The sequence below is a fragment of the Cherax quadricarinatus genome, chromosome 56, assembly GCF_038502225.1.
Source record: "Cherax quadricarinatus isolate ZL_2023a chromosome 56, ASM3850222v1, whole genome shotgun sequence".
NCBI classification, from domain to species: Eukaryota; Metazoa; Arthropoda; class Malacostraca; order Decapoda; family Parastacidae; genus Cherax; species Cherax quadricarinatus.
In genome coordinates, this window is record NC_091347.1 from 19,589,062 (window position 1) to 19,602,913 (window position 13,852).

The 13,852-nt window shown below is 37.4% G+C and overlaps 1 protein-coding gene across 9 annotated transcripts in view; it reads right to left on the minus strand.

Moving 5' to 3' along the window:
* Window positions 1–1,901: 1,901 nt before the first annotated feature.
* LOC128700735 (uncharacterized) overlaps window positions 1,902–13,852 on the minus strand; it is a 100,833-nt gene continuing 88,882 nt past the window's right edge. For all 9 annotated transcript variants that reach the window (XM_053794101.2, XM_053794105.2, XM_053794102.2 and 6 more), the window contains 4 exons: window positions 11,824–12,194; window positions 10,362–10,605; window positions 7,404–7,506; window positions 1,902–4,294 (listed from right to left, as the gene is read on the minus strand). In XM_053794101.2, coding sequence (XP_053650076.2) covers window positions 2,553–4,294; window positions 7,404–7,506; window positions 10,362–10,605; window positions 11,824–12,194 — 2,460 coding nt within the window. In that variant the 3' untranslated portion in view covers window positions 1,902–2,552. The remainder of the gene's footprint in view (window positions 4,295–7,403; window positions 7,507–10,361; window positions 10,606–11,823; window positions 12,195–13,852) is intronic.

Here is a 13,852-nt window from a genome sequence, read left to right on the forward strand (position 1 = left end):
GAGGGATGAGCAGTAGGTTACAGAGAACAGCAGGGCAGTGGATAGCGAAAGGGTACAGGGCAGCAAAAGATTGAGGTAGAAAGGGCTGAGGGGAGTGCAAAAGGTATCATCATCAGAGTTTGTGGAGTAAATCAGTCGTTGTCAAGAAGTCAATGGGAGAGTCAGGATTAAAGGAGGGTCCATCAGCAAGAAGGGAAGGTAAAGAAAGAGTAGGAGAGCAGAGACGACGTTGGAGGTAAATTCTGCGTGCTCATTGATAGAGAGGGCAGTCTAACAGAATGTGGCTAATCGGTACTGGAACCTGACACTTCTCACAGAGAGGAACAGGGCGCCTTTCCATGAGATACCCATGAGTAAGACGAGTGCGGCCAATGCGAAGACGGGAGAGAGTAGTCTCCCAACCTCGACACTAATGACAAGAAGACAGAAGAATTTATACTTTTCTCCATGGGGAAGTGGAACAGAATTCTTCCTCAGTAAGCCATGTGTGTCATAAGAGGTGACTAAAATGCTGAGAACAAGTAGCTAGTAACCCCTTATCCTGTATATATTTCTAAATTTAAAAGGAGAAAATTTCCTTTCTTCTTTTGGGCCATCCTGCCTCGGTGGGATACGACCAGTTTGTTGAAAGAAGAAAATTTATACTTTTATAAACATAAAAAATACAGTACAGCCTCTCCTCATTTAGCGATGTACTTTTTTTACCGACGACTTGGACTTACGACGGGCTCTCTGACCAGTATGCATACCTAAATAATGTATATTAGAGCTGATTTCCTCTATTCTGTTTATTACAATGTAGAGTACATTGTTGTATAAACATTTAAAAATATACCAGAAATGTTATAAATGGTGCAAAGGTGACATTAAAACAATATCAAAGATGGCTGACACTAACCCACTGCCATTATAGTATGCTCCTTGCTTGGCGATGAATTCGTTTACCGACATGGTCTTAGGAACAGGACTCTGTCGTTAAGTGAGGAGAGGCTATATTTAAAACCGCGAAAGTCAAATATGTAATCTGGCTGAAAAAGAAGAGATTTCCATTCTTTATGCATTTTAAAAATATAAATAAAAAAGAATGAGAGTCAGTGTATAGTATTTCAAAAATGAAAGATTAACAAGTTTCCAGATGAGATAGAAAATAATATTGGTACAATTACCTGTAACTTGTGTAGAGATCAAAATGTGATTCAGGAGAGCTGCAGTGCCAACGTACCATAATACTGTCATAATACTTCCAAGAGGAACTAAATCAGACTGACTATCTGAAACAAACAAACTTTAAATAACATAGACTTTGCCCTTCTCTCTTCCTCCATTTTGAGCATAACTGATGTGCTTCCTTCATAATGGTGGTTCATTATCCAAGTATTTGTGACTATTTTTGTGTAATGTTTCTGCCTTGTTAGACACAAGATAAGCAGTACTCCACAGCATAGAAAGAACGCAAAGTACTCCATTATGAGTGAGTCGCACCCAATTGATTTCTCGCTAAGTTTAACATTTTGAACAATTGTTCACATTAGCTACATTTTCATATACTGGAGCAGAGTGACAATTTGTCAAGACTTATGCATATTACATACTGCAAAAGCATAAAATAGTATATTTGCTTTTGCATATACACTGCAAATGTAGTACTGTTTGTAGTTAGTAGCAAGTCAGCCTGGATTCTATTATTAAATTATATCAGTATCTAGGCTGATAAACTCCCTGAAAATGTCAACAACCTATGGGACAATAGTAGTAAGTACATGGCAAAAATATACACACAAACCAACTTCATACCACTGCAACAGTAGAAAAATGAGATAAGCTTGTAAAAAATCACACTTGAGATCACATATTTTGAGAATGACAGTTTCCTTATTAAGGTCAATAACCACAATCTTAAATGTCATTTTAAATTACTATAATAGGATCCTATAGAACATTTACACCTACTGAAACATAGGTACACCACAGGGCTTTTAAGTATTAAAAATTCTGCCGAATTCGACAATCACATGGGAAACCTCAATCTCATTTCCCATATTAAGATGCCTCCAGGACAATCACGTTCCTACATCTGTTCCTGTGAATTGCTTAGCCACTGTGACCCTTAGTTATTATTGCACTAAGGCTCACTTCACCAGTGTAAATAGTAACCATATACTGTCACCAATTAAGGGCTCACAGTTTTCAACTAGTCACTCTACTGAGCAATTATTACCTGGCTATTTACAGTCCAGAGGGGTGTGGGCAAAGACTAGATTCAATATAAAGGAGCATGAAGGGTGACTACTCAAAAATTAAATAAAGCAATCACAATGAAATGTTATAAAGTAATGAAAAGTAAAATTTAATGATGCTGCATTTCAACAGCCATCAAATAGCTTGCAAATTTGAGATGCAAAAAAAGTTATATAAATATTAATTTTGTGAACTTAAAAATTGAGTATTTGTGCTATATGTAAAAACAGCAAAGAACATATGTTTAAGATTATGCTAAAAGTTTCATAAATAAGAATAAAAATTTTCTGTATAAAATTTTTTTAAGAAATATATCAATAATAACTATGCGAGTTTCTTGGTTGACTACCAGAATGCCCATATGGCTGAGAGTGATTATGCCGGTTGGAATATTCATGTCCGTAATGGTCATTATAAGCATATAAACGAGGACTATATTCTCTTGTTCTGTGATCACTAGAATTATCTATGCTGGAAGCACCTTCACCACCACTTCTCCGCCACTCCATACCACTGTTGTGGTTCCAAGTTCTATTTTCATGGTTTGATGATTGTGAATTTTTTTTATCTCCTTCACTTTGATTAAGCTGTTGGGTATAACTTGACCAATGGGAGTTATGTCTATCATTTCTATCAATTTTTTCATTCTTATCATTTCTATCATCACCTTTTTCTCTTCTTCTCTTTTTACTACTTCGCTCCTCGATTTGCTTTTTAAACCTTTTGTCTTTGAGAACATCTTGAAGAACTACTTTCACTTCTTTTAGACCATGGCCATCCCCATCACCATCCTCCTCCTCCTCATCCTCCTCCCCGTCAAACTGTCTTCCCACAATATCATCTAGCTCCTCGTCATCTTCCTCATCCTCGTTTTGTTCTACCCTATATTCCCGTTTTCTCTCCTCCCCTACGCTGTAATAAGCTCCTGAACCTTCCTTTTTCAGTGTCAATTTGAGCCCAATACTCCTCTCGTCAGTTCTAATACGAAGAGGAGGTACTAAAGGTTTGATTTTTAGCTTTTTAGGTGGTCTATCTTCCTTTTCTCTGTCTTTTCCTCTTTCTTTATCTTTATCTTTACCCCTATCTGCTTTTTTCTTATAATCTTTTTCCACTTTTTCCCTTCTTTTATCTTTGTCTGTCCTGTCAGTCACTATTCTTAAAGAAGGTGAATGTGTCTGTTTATAAAAGTTATTTTCACTGGTTTCACAATTTGATGATAGTGTAATAGGGTTTGAAATATTACTAGGTGTTCTAGGAATATCAGGCGATTGAGATTGATCAGAAAGTCTACTTATTACATTTTCACCACAATTTATCCACATTTCCCGAGGATAACCTACCACAGCCACTTCATTGTCTACAGGACTATTTTCTATGCTATTTGAAACTGGTTTATCACAAATCACTAACTCCTCCTCTGGTTCTGACTCCTTTTTACTGCTTCTTTCGTCTGCATTATCAGAGTCACTTTTAAGATCATTACAATTAAGTTTAGTAATAGGAGGTGTCTTTTCTCTATCATCTTCCTTTGTTTTATCATCATCTTCCTCTTCATCTTCATCTTTCATGAAAATCTGGAGGCATGTTTCCTGATCATCATCAAACTCATTAAGATCATTTTCTTCATTGTTAACCCTTACATAATCTTTGCAACTTTCCTCCTCTTTTGTTGCCACCCCCTCTTCCTCCTCCTCCTCCTCTTTCTCTACATTATCTTTCTCCTGACAGTTTCTAACACTCTCTTCTTTTTCTTCCTTTGCTGCTGTCTTTTCTTCCTCTACAACTACATCTTCCTCCTCTTCATCCTCTTCTTTGTCCACCTTCTCATCCTCATTCCTTTTTTCTTTCAATTTATCTTGTTCCTTCACCTTAGTGCTCCCATTTTCCTTTTCATTCTCTTGATGTTCTTCCCCCTCCTCTTCTTCCTCTTCATTTTGCCACGGTTCAAATTTGTAAATCTTTTGTTTTTCCCATTCCAGTTCCCAAGGATAGGGGGTATCAGGAGGCAATGTCTCGTCACTGGTGCGGTGGACAAGGCCTGATGGAACATCTAAAACTGAAAATACAAAAATACAGTTATTCCCTAGACTAGGCTGTTTGTGTATGCATAAATGGATAAAACAATAATAATAATAATAATATAATAGTTGACTGTCAATTAAAATGGAAGTTACATTTGTGAAAATGGTGTCTAATAAAAAAAATAATCCAAAATATGCTATAAACATACAGAAAAACAGAGTTACATTCATTAGATCCAAAAAGCCAACCACGTTTTTTTTTTTAGCTCTGTAATTCGTCAAAACTAAAAAGAATCACATTTTCTATTCATTACATTATAGCTGTTGTTGCTTGTTGATATGGAATGTGTCTGGAGAGTTGATGTGACTCTGTACAAGACATGTGTAAACACATGATAATCAGTTCTGCAACTATTATCAGTCACAGCTATCACTTGCAAACATCACTAAAAATACCATGTATTACCAACCAGAAGACTTTTTACTAAATAAATATGCCCAAAGTAATAACCACCATGACATGAATGCAAGCTATCCAAAAAATATGAAAAAAAAAAAAATTAAAAAATCACAAGAAAGCCTTCTCAGGTTTTGTCAGCATGTGCTCTTGTTATTGCTGGGTTTTAAGTTCTGAAAGTCCAAAGGTCACTGTGTTCATCTCTCTTCTGCAAAATTAACTTCCAGAATGCTTATTTAGATAAAGAAAAATTGGATATCAAATTGGGGAAGAGGAGTATGGAAGAAGTGAATGTTTTCAGATATTTAGGAGTTGAGGTGTCAGCGGATGGATTTATGAAGGATGAGGTTAATCACAGAATTGATGAAGGAAAAATGGTGAGTAGTGCATTGAGGTATATGTGGAGTCAAAAAATGTTATCTATGGAGGCAAAGAAGGGAATGTATGAAAGTATAGTAGTACCAACACTCTTATATGGGTGTGAAGCTTGGGTTGTAAATGCTGCAGCGAGGAGGCGGTTAGAGGCAGTGGAGATGTCCTGTCTAAGGGCAATGTGTGGTGTAAATATTATGCAGAAAATTCGGAGTATGGAAATTAGGAGAAGGTGTGGAGTTAATAAAAGTATTAGTCAGAGGGCTGAAGAGGGGTTGTTGAGGTGGTTTGGTCATTCAAAGAGAATGGATCAAAGTAGAATAACATGGAGAGCATATAAATCTGTAGGGGAAGGAACGCGGGGTAGGGGTCGTCCTCGAAAAGGTTGGAGGGAAAGGGTAAAGGAGGTTTTGTGGGCAAGGGGCCTGGACTTCCAGCAAGCGTGCGTGAGCGTGTTAGATAGGAGTGAATGGAGACGAATGGTATTTGGGACCTGACGAGCTGTTGGAGTGTGAGCAGGGTAATATTTAGTGAAGGGATTCAGAGAAACCGGTTATTTTATATAGCTGGACTTGAGTCCCGGAAATGGGAAGTACAATGCCTACACTCTAAAGGAGGGGTTTGGAATATTGACAGTTTGGAGGGATATATTGTGCATTTTTATACGTATATACTTCTAAGCTGTTGTATTCTGAGCACCTCTGCAAAAACAGTGATCATGTGCGAGTGAGGTGAAAGTGTTGAATGATGATGAAAGTATTTTCTTTTTGAGGATTTTCTTTCTTTTTGGGTCACCCTGCCTCGGTCGGAGACGGCTGACTTGTTAAAAAAAAAAAACTATTTAATACACAATATTTATTTAAGTAAAAAATTAAAGTATCATCTCATTTCATTTAAAATAATTAAAATAATAGTAGTAATGAGCAGAGGGTGATGTTAGCTGATGCTATAGTGGCCCTTGACACCATAAAAAAAAAGTGTACCACATAAACTGAAACACAAATTTATGTACGGTAGGTACTGTATACACTATTACATCTAGGTTCATTTCATTTCTTTTAACCCTGATTGTTTAAAGAAAGAGAAACAGAGGATATATAAACAATGGTGGGAGTCACTCTCATGGACAGGGACAGTTGCTATGAACCCAAAATATACAAGTCATTTTTTCACAAAATAAAAATTTAACTATCTAGGTAGTAGGTTGGTAGACAACAACCGCCCAGGGAGGTACTACCGTCCTGCCAAGTGAGTGTAAAACGAAAGCCTGTAATTGTTTTACATGATGGTAGGATTGCTGGTGTCTTTTTTTCTGTTTCATAAACATGCAAGATTTCAGGTACGTCTTGCTACTTCTACTTACACTTACGTCACACTGCACATACATGTACAAGCATATACATACATACATACCCCTCTGGGTTTTCTTCTATTTTCTTTCTAGTTCTTGTTCTTGTCTATTTCCTCTTATCTCCATGGGGAAGTGGAACAGAATTCTTCCTCCGTAAGCCATGCGTATTGTAAGACGTGACTAAAATGCCGGGGGCAAGGGGTTAGTAACCCCTTCTCTTGTATAAATTACTAAATTTAAAAAGAGAAACTTTCATTTTTCTTTTTGGGCCACCCTGCCTTGGTGAGATACGGCCGGTTTGTTGAAAAAAAAAAAAAAGTTTAACTAATAAATTGATACCAGTATACATAAGGTACTGTATTTACACTGTATTTAGTTTCCTTTCATAATAACAATGATTATGCAAATGGAAGGAAGCAAAGGATATGTAAATCATGGGAGTCCCCTTCAATTTTTATATAAACATTATCTCCAGTATCCTCACATTTTAGCACTGTTACACAGGATACAAAAACACTGCATGTGTTGATGGGTATGCAGGAAACAACTAATTTAGTCACATTTGTTGGGTTTCTTGAGACTCCTGTGGTGATAAACACCGAGCTTCCTCGTCTCACTATAAAACCACTGTATAACCTCAGCTTACTACAGGCAATTATAAGTACGTACTATAATTACCTATCTGATTACTTATTTTAATTTGCAGAGGAGATTGATGGAGCTACAGCTCTTGCTCCTGCATCTTAAATTTTCAGTGATTGATATGAATGACCCTGGTCATAGCTATGTTTTAACCCGTGTATGGAGTTTACTTCCAATACATTATTTTTCAGTTCATTCCATTCATCCACACTGCATACAATTTTTGCAATGCAACATTACATTACTGCTCACTGTACACATTCAATAGATTCGTCAAGAAAATTACTTGAACAGTACAGGCAAATTATCTGGGTATACTTACTCTTCCCATTTTGGACATCAGCCTTCTCCCTCTCAATGTTAGTCTTATCTTCCTGTACAAACAACCTGTATAGCATCACTGTTTCTGAAGATGCATGGCGACGCTGAAATGTGATATCATCATCAGATGGAGTAACACAGGAAAAAATTAAAAGTTAATCATAAATCATGAGTCTATGTGAAAGCTCAGAGGGTTGCACAACTGAATTACATAAAAAGACTATAAACATTAAATGATCTAATGGAAAAAATGGAACCGAATGGACGACAGAAAATTTCTATTTGCAAACAATTGGACAATCAAGGACAGTACAGAAATAGGGCAGGTCACCCCTGCTATTCAAAATTGCTAGATCATTATGATGTAGTCCTGGAAGCTCTGAAAGACAAGCTAAATGCTGATGTAGTATACAATGATTTTAAAAAAACATTTGACAAGTGTGCCCATGGTGTGATTGCATGCAAAAGGGTGGAGCAGATTTTCATTTGCTAAACAGAGAAGTCAAAGGCTACTGCAGTGTGAAAAGCTGTTTCTCAAGGCATGGTACTCACCCCACCTCTGTTTCTCGTTCTTATATCCAAAATTAACAAGGACATATACCATAGCATAGTAATATCCTTAGCAGATAACACCAAAATCTCTACGAGATTTTGGTGTTATCAGCTATGGTGTCCATCGAACGCACAACAAATTTTCACACGGATATAAATCAAGTCTTCCAGTGGGCTTCAAACAACAATGTGATGTTTAATGGAGACAAATGGTTTTTGGGACTTGATGAGCCATTGGAGTATGAGCAGCGTAATATTTTGTGAAGGGAAACTGGTTAACCAGACTCGAGTCCTGGAGGTGGGAAGTACAGTGCCTGCACTCCTACAGGAGGGATTTGGGATATTTGCTGCTTAGAGTGACATCTCAATTGTTGTATCTGCACACCTCTGGCAAGACAGTAACAGTGTGAATGAACCCCATCATAAAAGTTACACTGCTCACAATCCAACAGCATATCCATTAAAAACCCCTTGTCTCCATTAACTACTATTTAACACACTCCCACAAGCCTGTTGGATGCTCAAGCCCCTGAAACTCAAAAGCCTCTTTTACCTCCTCCCTCCAACCATTCCTGGAAGCACCCATATTCCTTCTTCCTTCCACCTCAGATTTATATATTCTCTTAGTTACTGTAATCTGCTCCATCTCTTTAACCCTTTCACTGTTGAGACCCCTGTTCACAAACTTGCTCTCAGTGTCGAAGAACTTAAAAAAAAAAATTATTTTTTTCTTATGAAATGTTAGAGAATCTTTTCCTGATGGTAATGACACCAAAAGTACAAAATCTGATGGAATTACACTCTCGCGAAGTTAGCAATCCAGCGATACACACGTATTGGTGATTTTGCCCACTTTGAGCCCTATTTTTGACCAATTCCACTGTTCCAGTTGACCAAACTCATGGCTATTCCACTAGAACTCCATTCGTTCTATCGGTAGAGTACAAGAAATTGTCCATTTACTGATTTCAACTATCCAATAAAGTGGTCAGAAATTGACAATTTGACCAATTTCACACAAATTTCAAAAGGTGCCCATTTCAAAATAGGGTCCAGAATAAACACTTCAGACATTCCTGGCACTAAAATAATATTTTCTTTGTTCATTAGTCATGTCTCCATGCCCCTCTTATATTACTCATGCTTTCCATTTTGAATTTTTATTCACACAAAAAATAGAAGATTTACTGTTATGCAGACTACTTCATTACTGTAATAATTGTAGAAATAATGTCACCCCATTCATGACTGTGTATTAGACTGGCCAGCTGGACACGTATTGGAGGGTGACATCATTTGTTTACTCTTGAACACTGGCAAAACCCAAACATTTCCACTACTTTGAGCTCAATTTCAAGGCACTTTTCATCATGAAACCAATCAAAATCATCTCTATTTCTATAATATATCTTCCATTCTATCAAATGAGACCAAGAAAACAAGAACACTGCCATAAATACCATACAAAAATACACCTCAAGGTCGGCGTTTCAAACCAAAAACACAATCAGAGTGTTTTTCTCATTGTGCACTGCATGCTGCAGGATTTTTTTATACTGTGCACTGACCACACAGACCTATTCTCTCACAAGTATTGCTACCAGCTTTCTCTCGCTAGATTTGAAGCCACTAGAATTTAGCATTATACTACGGCACCAACACTGGCTCGCAAGTCATAGTACTATGGCACCGACAGTGAAAGGGTTAAGGGTTAACCAAGGGTCATACTCCAAGCTATTACTCAAGTCTCCATAAAACACTCCCACACATACATACAAATATTTAACACTACTATATCTTGGATTGGACTTGGTTCCGACTGCTAGATTATGTCTGGACTAAAAGTCTCAGACAATCCAGATAGTATCTGCATATTGTCCTGCATGGACTTTTTTTTTTTTTGCTAATAAGTAGCACACCTTTATGCTTATGAAGGACTTGGAATACAGTACAATGGTTTTTCTCCATATAATTATTCCAGTGGTGGATTTAGATTTGCTGTTAAATATGGGTTTCTGAACATACATTTTAGCTAGGGATTGATAAACCTAGAATGTGGTGTTTATTGGATTATGTTCTGGATTATAAATACATTGTTTTTCATGGAGACTCTTATGTGTATTCTGCATAAGAATTTTTTATAAATTAAAAAAAAATTGTTTACACTGTTTTACTATTTTCCTACACAGGTTTATAAGAAGTGAGTTTTCAGTTGAAACCTGTGATATGGGTTGTCTGTCTGTTAAGAGGATCATATCTCACCATCAAATTGAAGTGAATGAAAAATGAACAAGTCCAATTTTATTTATAATTTGTAAATTTGTTTCAAATAAGGTAATCTTAAAACTCAAGGCAAATTATATGCTTTTGAAGATAAATACTGTACAGAGGATAAACAGGTACTCACCATACTATCCTTGATCAAGAGAGACTGGTACTTGTATTTCATGTTATTAAACTTTTTCAGAAGAGATTCAGCTTGTAATTCAAACTGGGCATTAGAATCTGTCAATTCACGAGCAGTAGGAGTAGATTCACTGAATACATGATACCGGATCAAACGTTTACAAGCATCAATTTTATTTTTAAATGGATTACGATAATCAGGATTTAAAGCACCATTTTGGTCAGTCTTCAGCTGATGTTCAAATCTGTGAAGAAAAACACAACAATCAATAATAAACAATCATATTCTCTCTCTCTCTCTCTCTCTCAATATGCTGGCCATCTCCCACCAAGGCAGGGTGACCCAACAGAAAAAGCAACACTTTCACCATCATTGTCTTTGCAGAGGTGGGCAGATATGACAGTTCAGATGACACTCCAAACACAAAATATCCCAAACCCCTTCTTTAAAGCAAAGGCACTGTACTTCCCACCTCCAGAACTCAAGTCCAGCTAACTGGTTTTCCTGAATCCCTTCACAAAACATTACCTTGCTCACACTCCATCAGCTCATGAAGTCCCAAAAACTATTCATCTACACTCACTCTATCTAACAGGCTCACATATGCCTGCTGTATGTCCAAGCCCCTTGCACACAAAACCTCTTTTACCCTCTACCCCTAAACCCACCAGGGTCATATAGCACCTTTAAAACCATGAAAAGAAACAAATTAGCAACTATCACTATGATTTTACTTTTTTTTTTTAACTCTAGTAAAATGAATACATGCTAGAGGGAAGAGTAAACTTTATTAAGAGTTTCTTATGGAAAATCTACAAGTAGCCTTTTTAATCTTAAGGGCTTCAGGCAATTGGATTTTGACTAAGTGTGAGAACTGGCTAATTTTACAAAACATCTCTAAAAAAGCATAGTTTTTGGTAATACGCTGATGTGTGTATGATACAAATCATACAAATCAACACTCCTTCACAGCCCATAAGGCTAGGAGAGAGTGAACCTGGAAAGTGGTAATTTGAGAAGTAGGGTCAGGAACTAAGACTTGACCCCTGCAACTCCAAATCAGCAAGTACGCATATACGTGCACACCACACGCACACACACATACACACACTGCATATTTATCTTTCCACCCTCAAAATTAGGAAAAATTACCACACTCTACTATACTGTAAACTTTTAATTTCAGGTATTCACTATTCTGTACTGTATTACAGTTCATTCTCAGTGTGCCCAATAGTGTCATCAATACAGTGAACTTAATCTGCTTGTATAGGGCATTTTTCCATGAGCAGCAGCAGTCTGGTACAATCATCAATGCAGCGGTATAGGCCCATTGCACTGATGACACTTTGCTGCAATGGATTTTCATATAAGCAGACACCCACTCCTCTCGATTAGTCCATTACACCAAGGTTTTCTCTTTAAGACAAAATACACCTAAGCAGCATGAGTGTAAACTTACAGCTGTTCCTTTGTAATGCTGTAAGTTAAAGGTGTCTTGTTCTGGCCTGGGGACTGTTCCTGAGTTCCAGATGTTGAGCTGGGGTGGGGTGAAACCTGTGGAGGAAGCACCATCCCTGACTGCACTAGCGACTTTGGAGAAGGCCCGAGAGCATTACTGTGACTGACAGCAGGGGTGGTGGAGGATACAGGAGAGCACTGAGGAGGAATCATTTTGGTGGAGTAGTTAAGTGTGTTACTGGAACTACAACTAGACACTGTGGTAGAGGTGGTGGGTACAGTTGGTGATGAAGCAGAAGTGGAGATGGTGGGCATGCTAGCCCCACTTCCTGGACTTGCACTTCTTTTAGTAGAGGTAACACTTGATGAAGCCTGCAAGGCCAAGAAAATAAGCACAAAATTTTAATACTTATATTTTATATAAAAACAGGAAGAGTAACTAATACTTTATATTAACTGCTTATATTTTTTTCAGAATGCTTGTCATCTGATGCAAAAGAGGATTATATGACTGACAGTACTAAATCCACATTTTGCACTCAGCGCTGCATGACAAAAGGAAAGAGAAAAATAAAAACAAGTGGAAGAGTTAAGAGTGAGCAAATGGGCAAAGAGAGAAGGAAACAAAATTTGATGAATTAGATCAGATACCATATTTTACAGCGAAGACACTCCAGTATCGAGGACGCCTCCCCAATTCTGATTGGCTAAATTTTGGAGAAAAAAAAGATAAATGGTTCCTCAGCCTCCAAAATGTTGGGTAAATTTTCAAGACATTTTGGGAAAAAAATAGCATCTTCGATGCCATAAAATACGGTAATGTTAGTGAGAGAATAAGCAAGTATGATTTGAAATTATGCTAATTTTAGCTAAAATTTTATATATTTTGGAAAAACGCATCAGACAGCTCTGAAACGTCAAAATATACAATAACAAAATGTTGAATTCTGAGAGAAGAGGACTAAGAGAGTAAACATGTCAGGACATTGAAGGAGAGCTCTTTGATGATGGGGACAATTTACAAAAAAGATACTGGATTGATGACGTGAGCAAATAATTCTCGTAAGAGTGGTGCTGGGCACCTATTCTTGAGATGATCATGTCTGAGTCTAGTGTGACCAATACATAGTTCAGAGTGATTTCCTACAACCAACAGTAATAAAGAAGAGGGACAAAACCTTCACTAGTTTTAATAAAAACAGATTGCTGGTTGCTAACAGTACTGCCACTAATCCCAGCAGTGTTAAGTTATTACACTACCGTATTACCTGTAGTAGTAGGTTGGTAGACAGCAACCACCCAGGGAAGTACTACCGTCCTGCCAGATGACTGTGAAACAGAAACCTGTAACTGTTTTGCATGATGGTAGGATTGCTGGTTTCTTTTTCTGTCTCATAAACACACTAGATAACAGGGATATCTTGCTACTCCAACTTACACTTTGGTCACACTTCACAGACACGCACATGCATATATATATATATATATATACATACATCTAGGTTTTTCTCCTTTTTCTAAATAGCTCTTGTTCTTCTTTATTTCTTCTATTGTCCATGGGGAAGTGGAAAAGAATCTTTCCTCCGTAAGCCATGCGTGTTGTATGAGGCGACTAAAATGCCAGGAGCAATGGGCTAGTAACCCCTTCTCCTGTAGACATTTACTAAAAAAGAGAAGAAGAAAAACTTTATAAAACTGGGATGCTTGAATGTGCGTGAATGTAGTGTGGATGACAAGAAACAGATGATTGCTGATGTTATGAATGAAAAGAAGTTGGATGTCCTGGCTCTAAGCGAAACAAAGCTGAAGGGGGTAGGGGAGTTTCGGTGGGGGGAAATAAATGGGATTAAATCTGGAGTATCTGAGAGAGTTAGAGCAAAGGAAGGGGTAGCAGTAATGTTGAATGATCAGTTATGGAAGGAGAAAAGAGAATATGAATGTGTAAATTCAAGAATTATGTGGATTAAAGTAAAGGTTGGATGCGAGAAGTGGGTCATAATAAGCATGTATGCACCTGGAGAAGAGAGGAA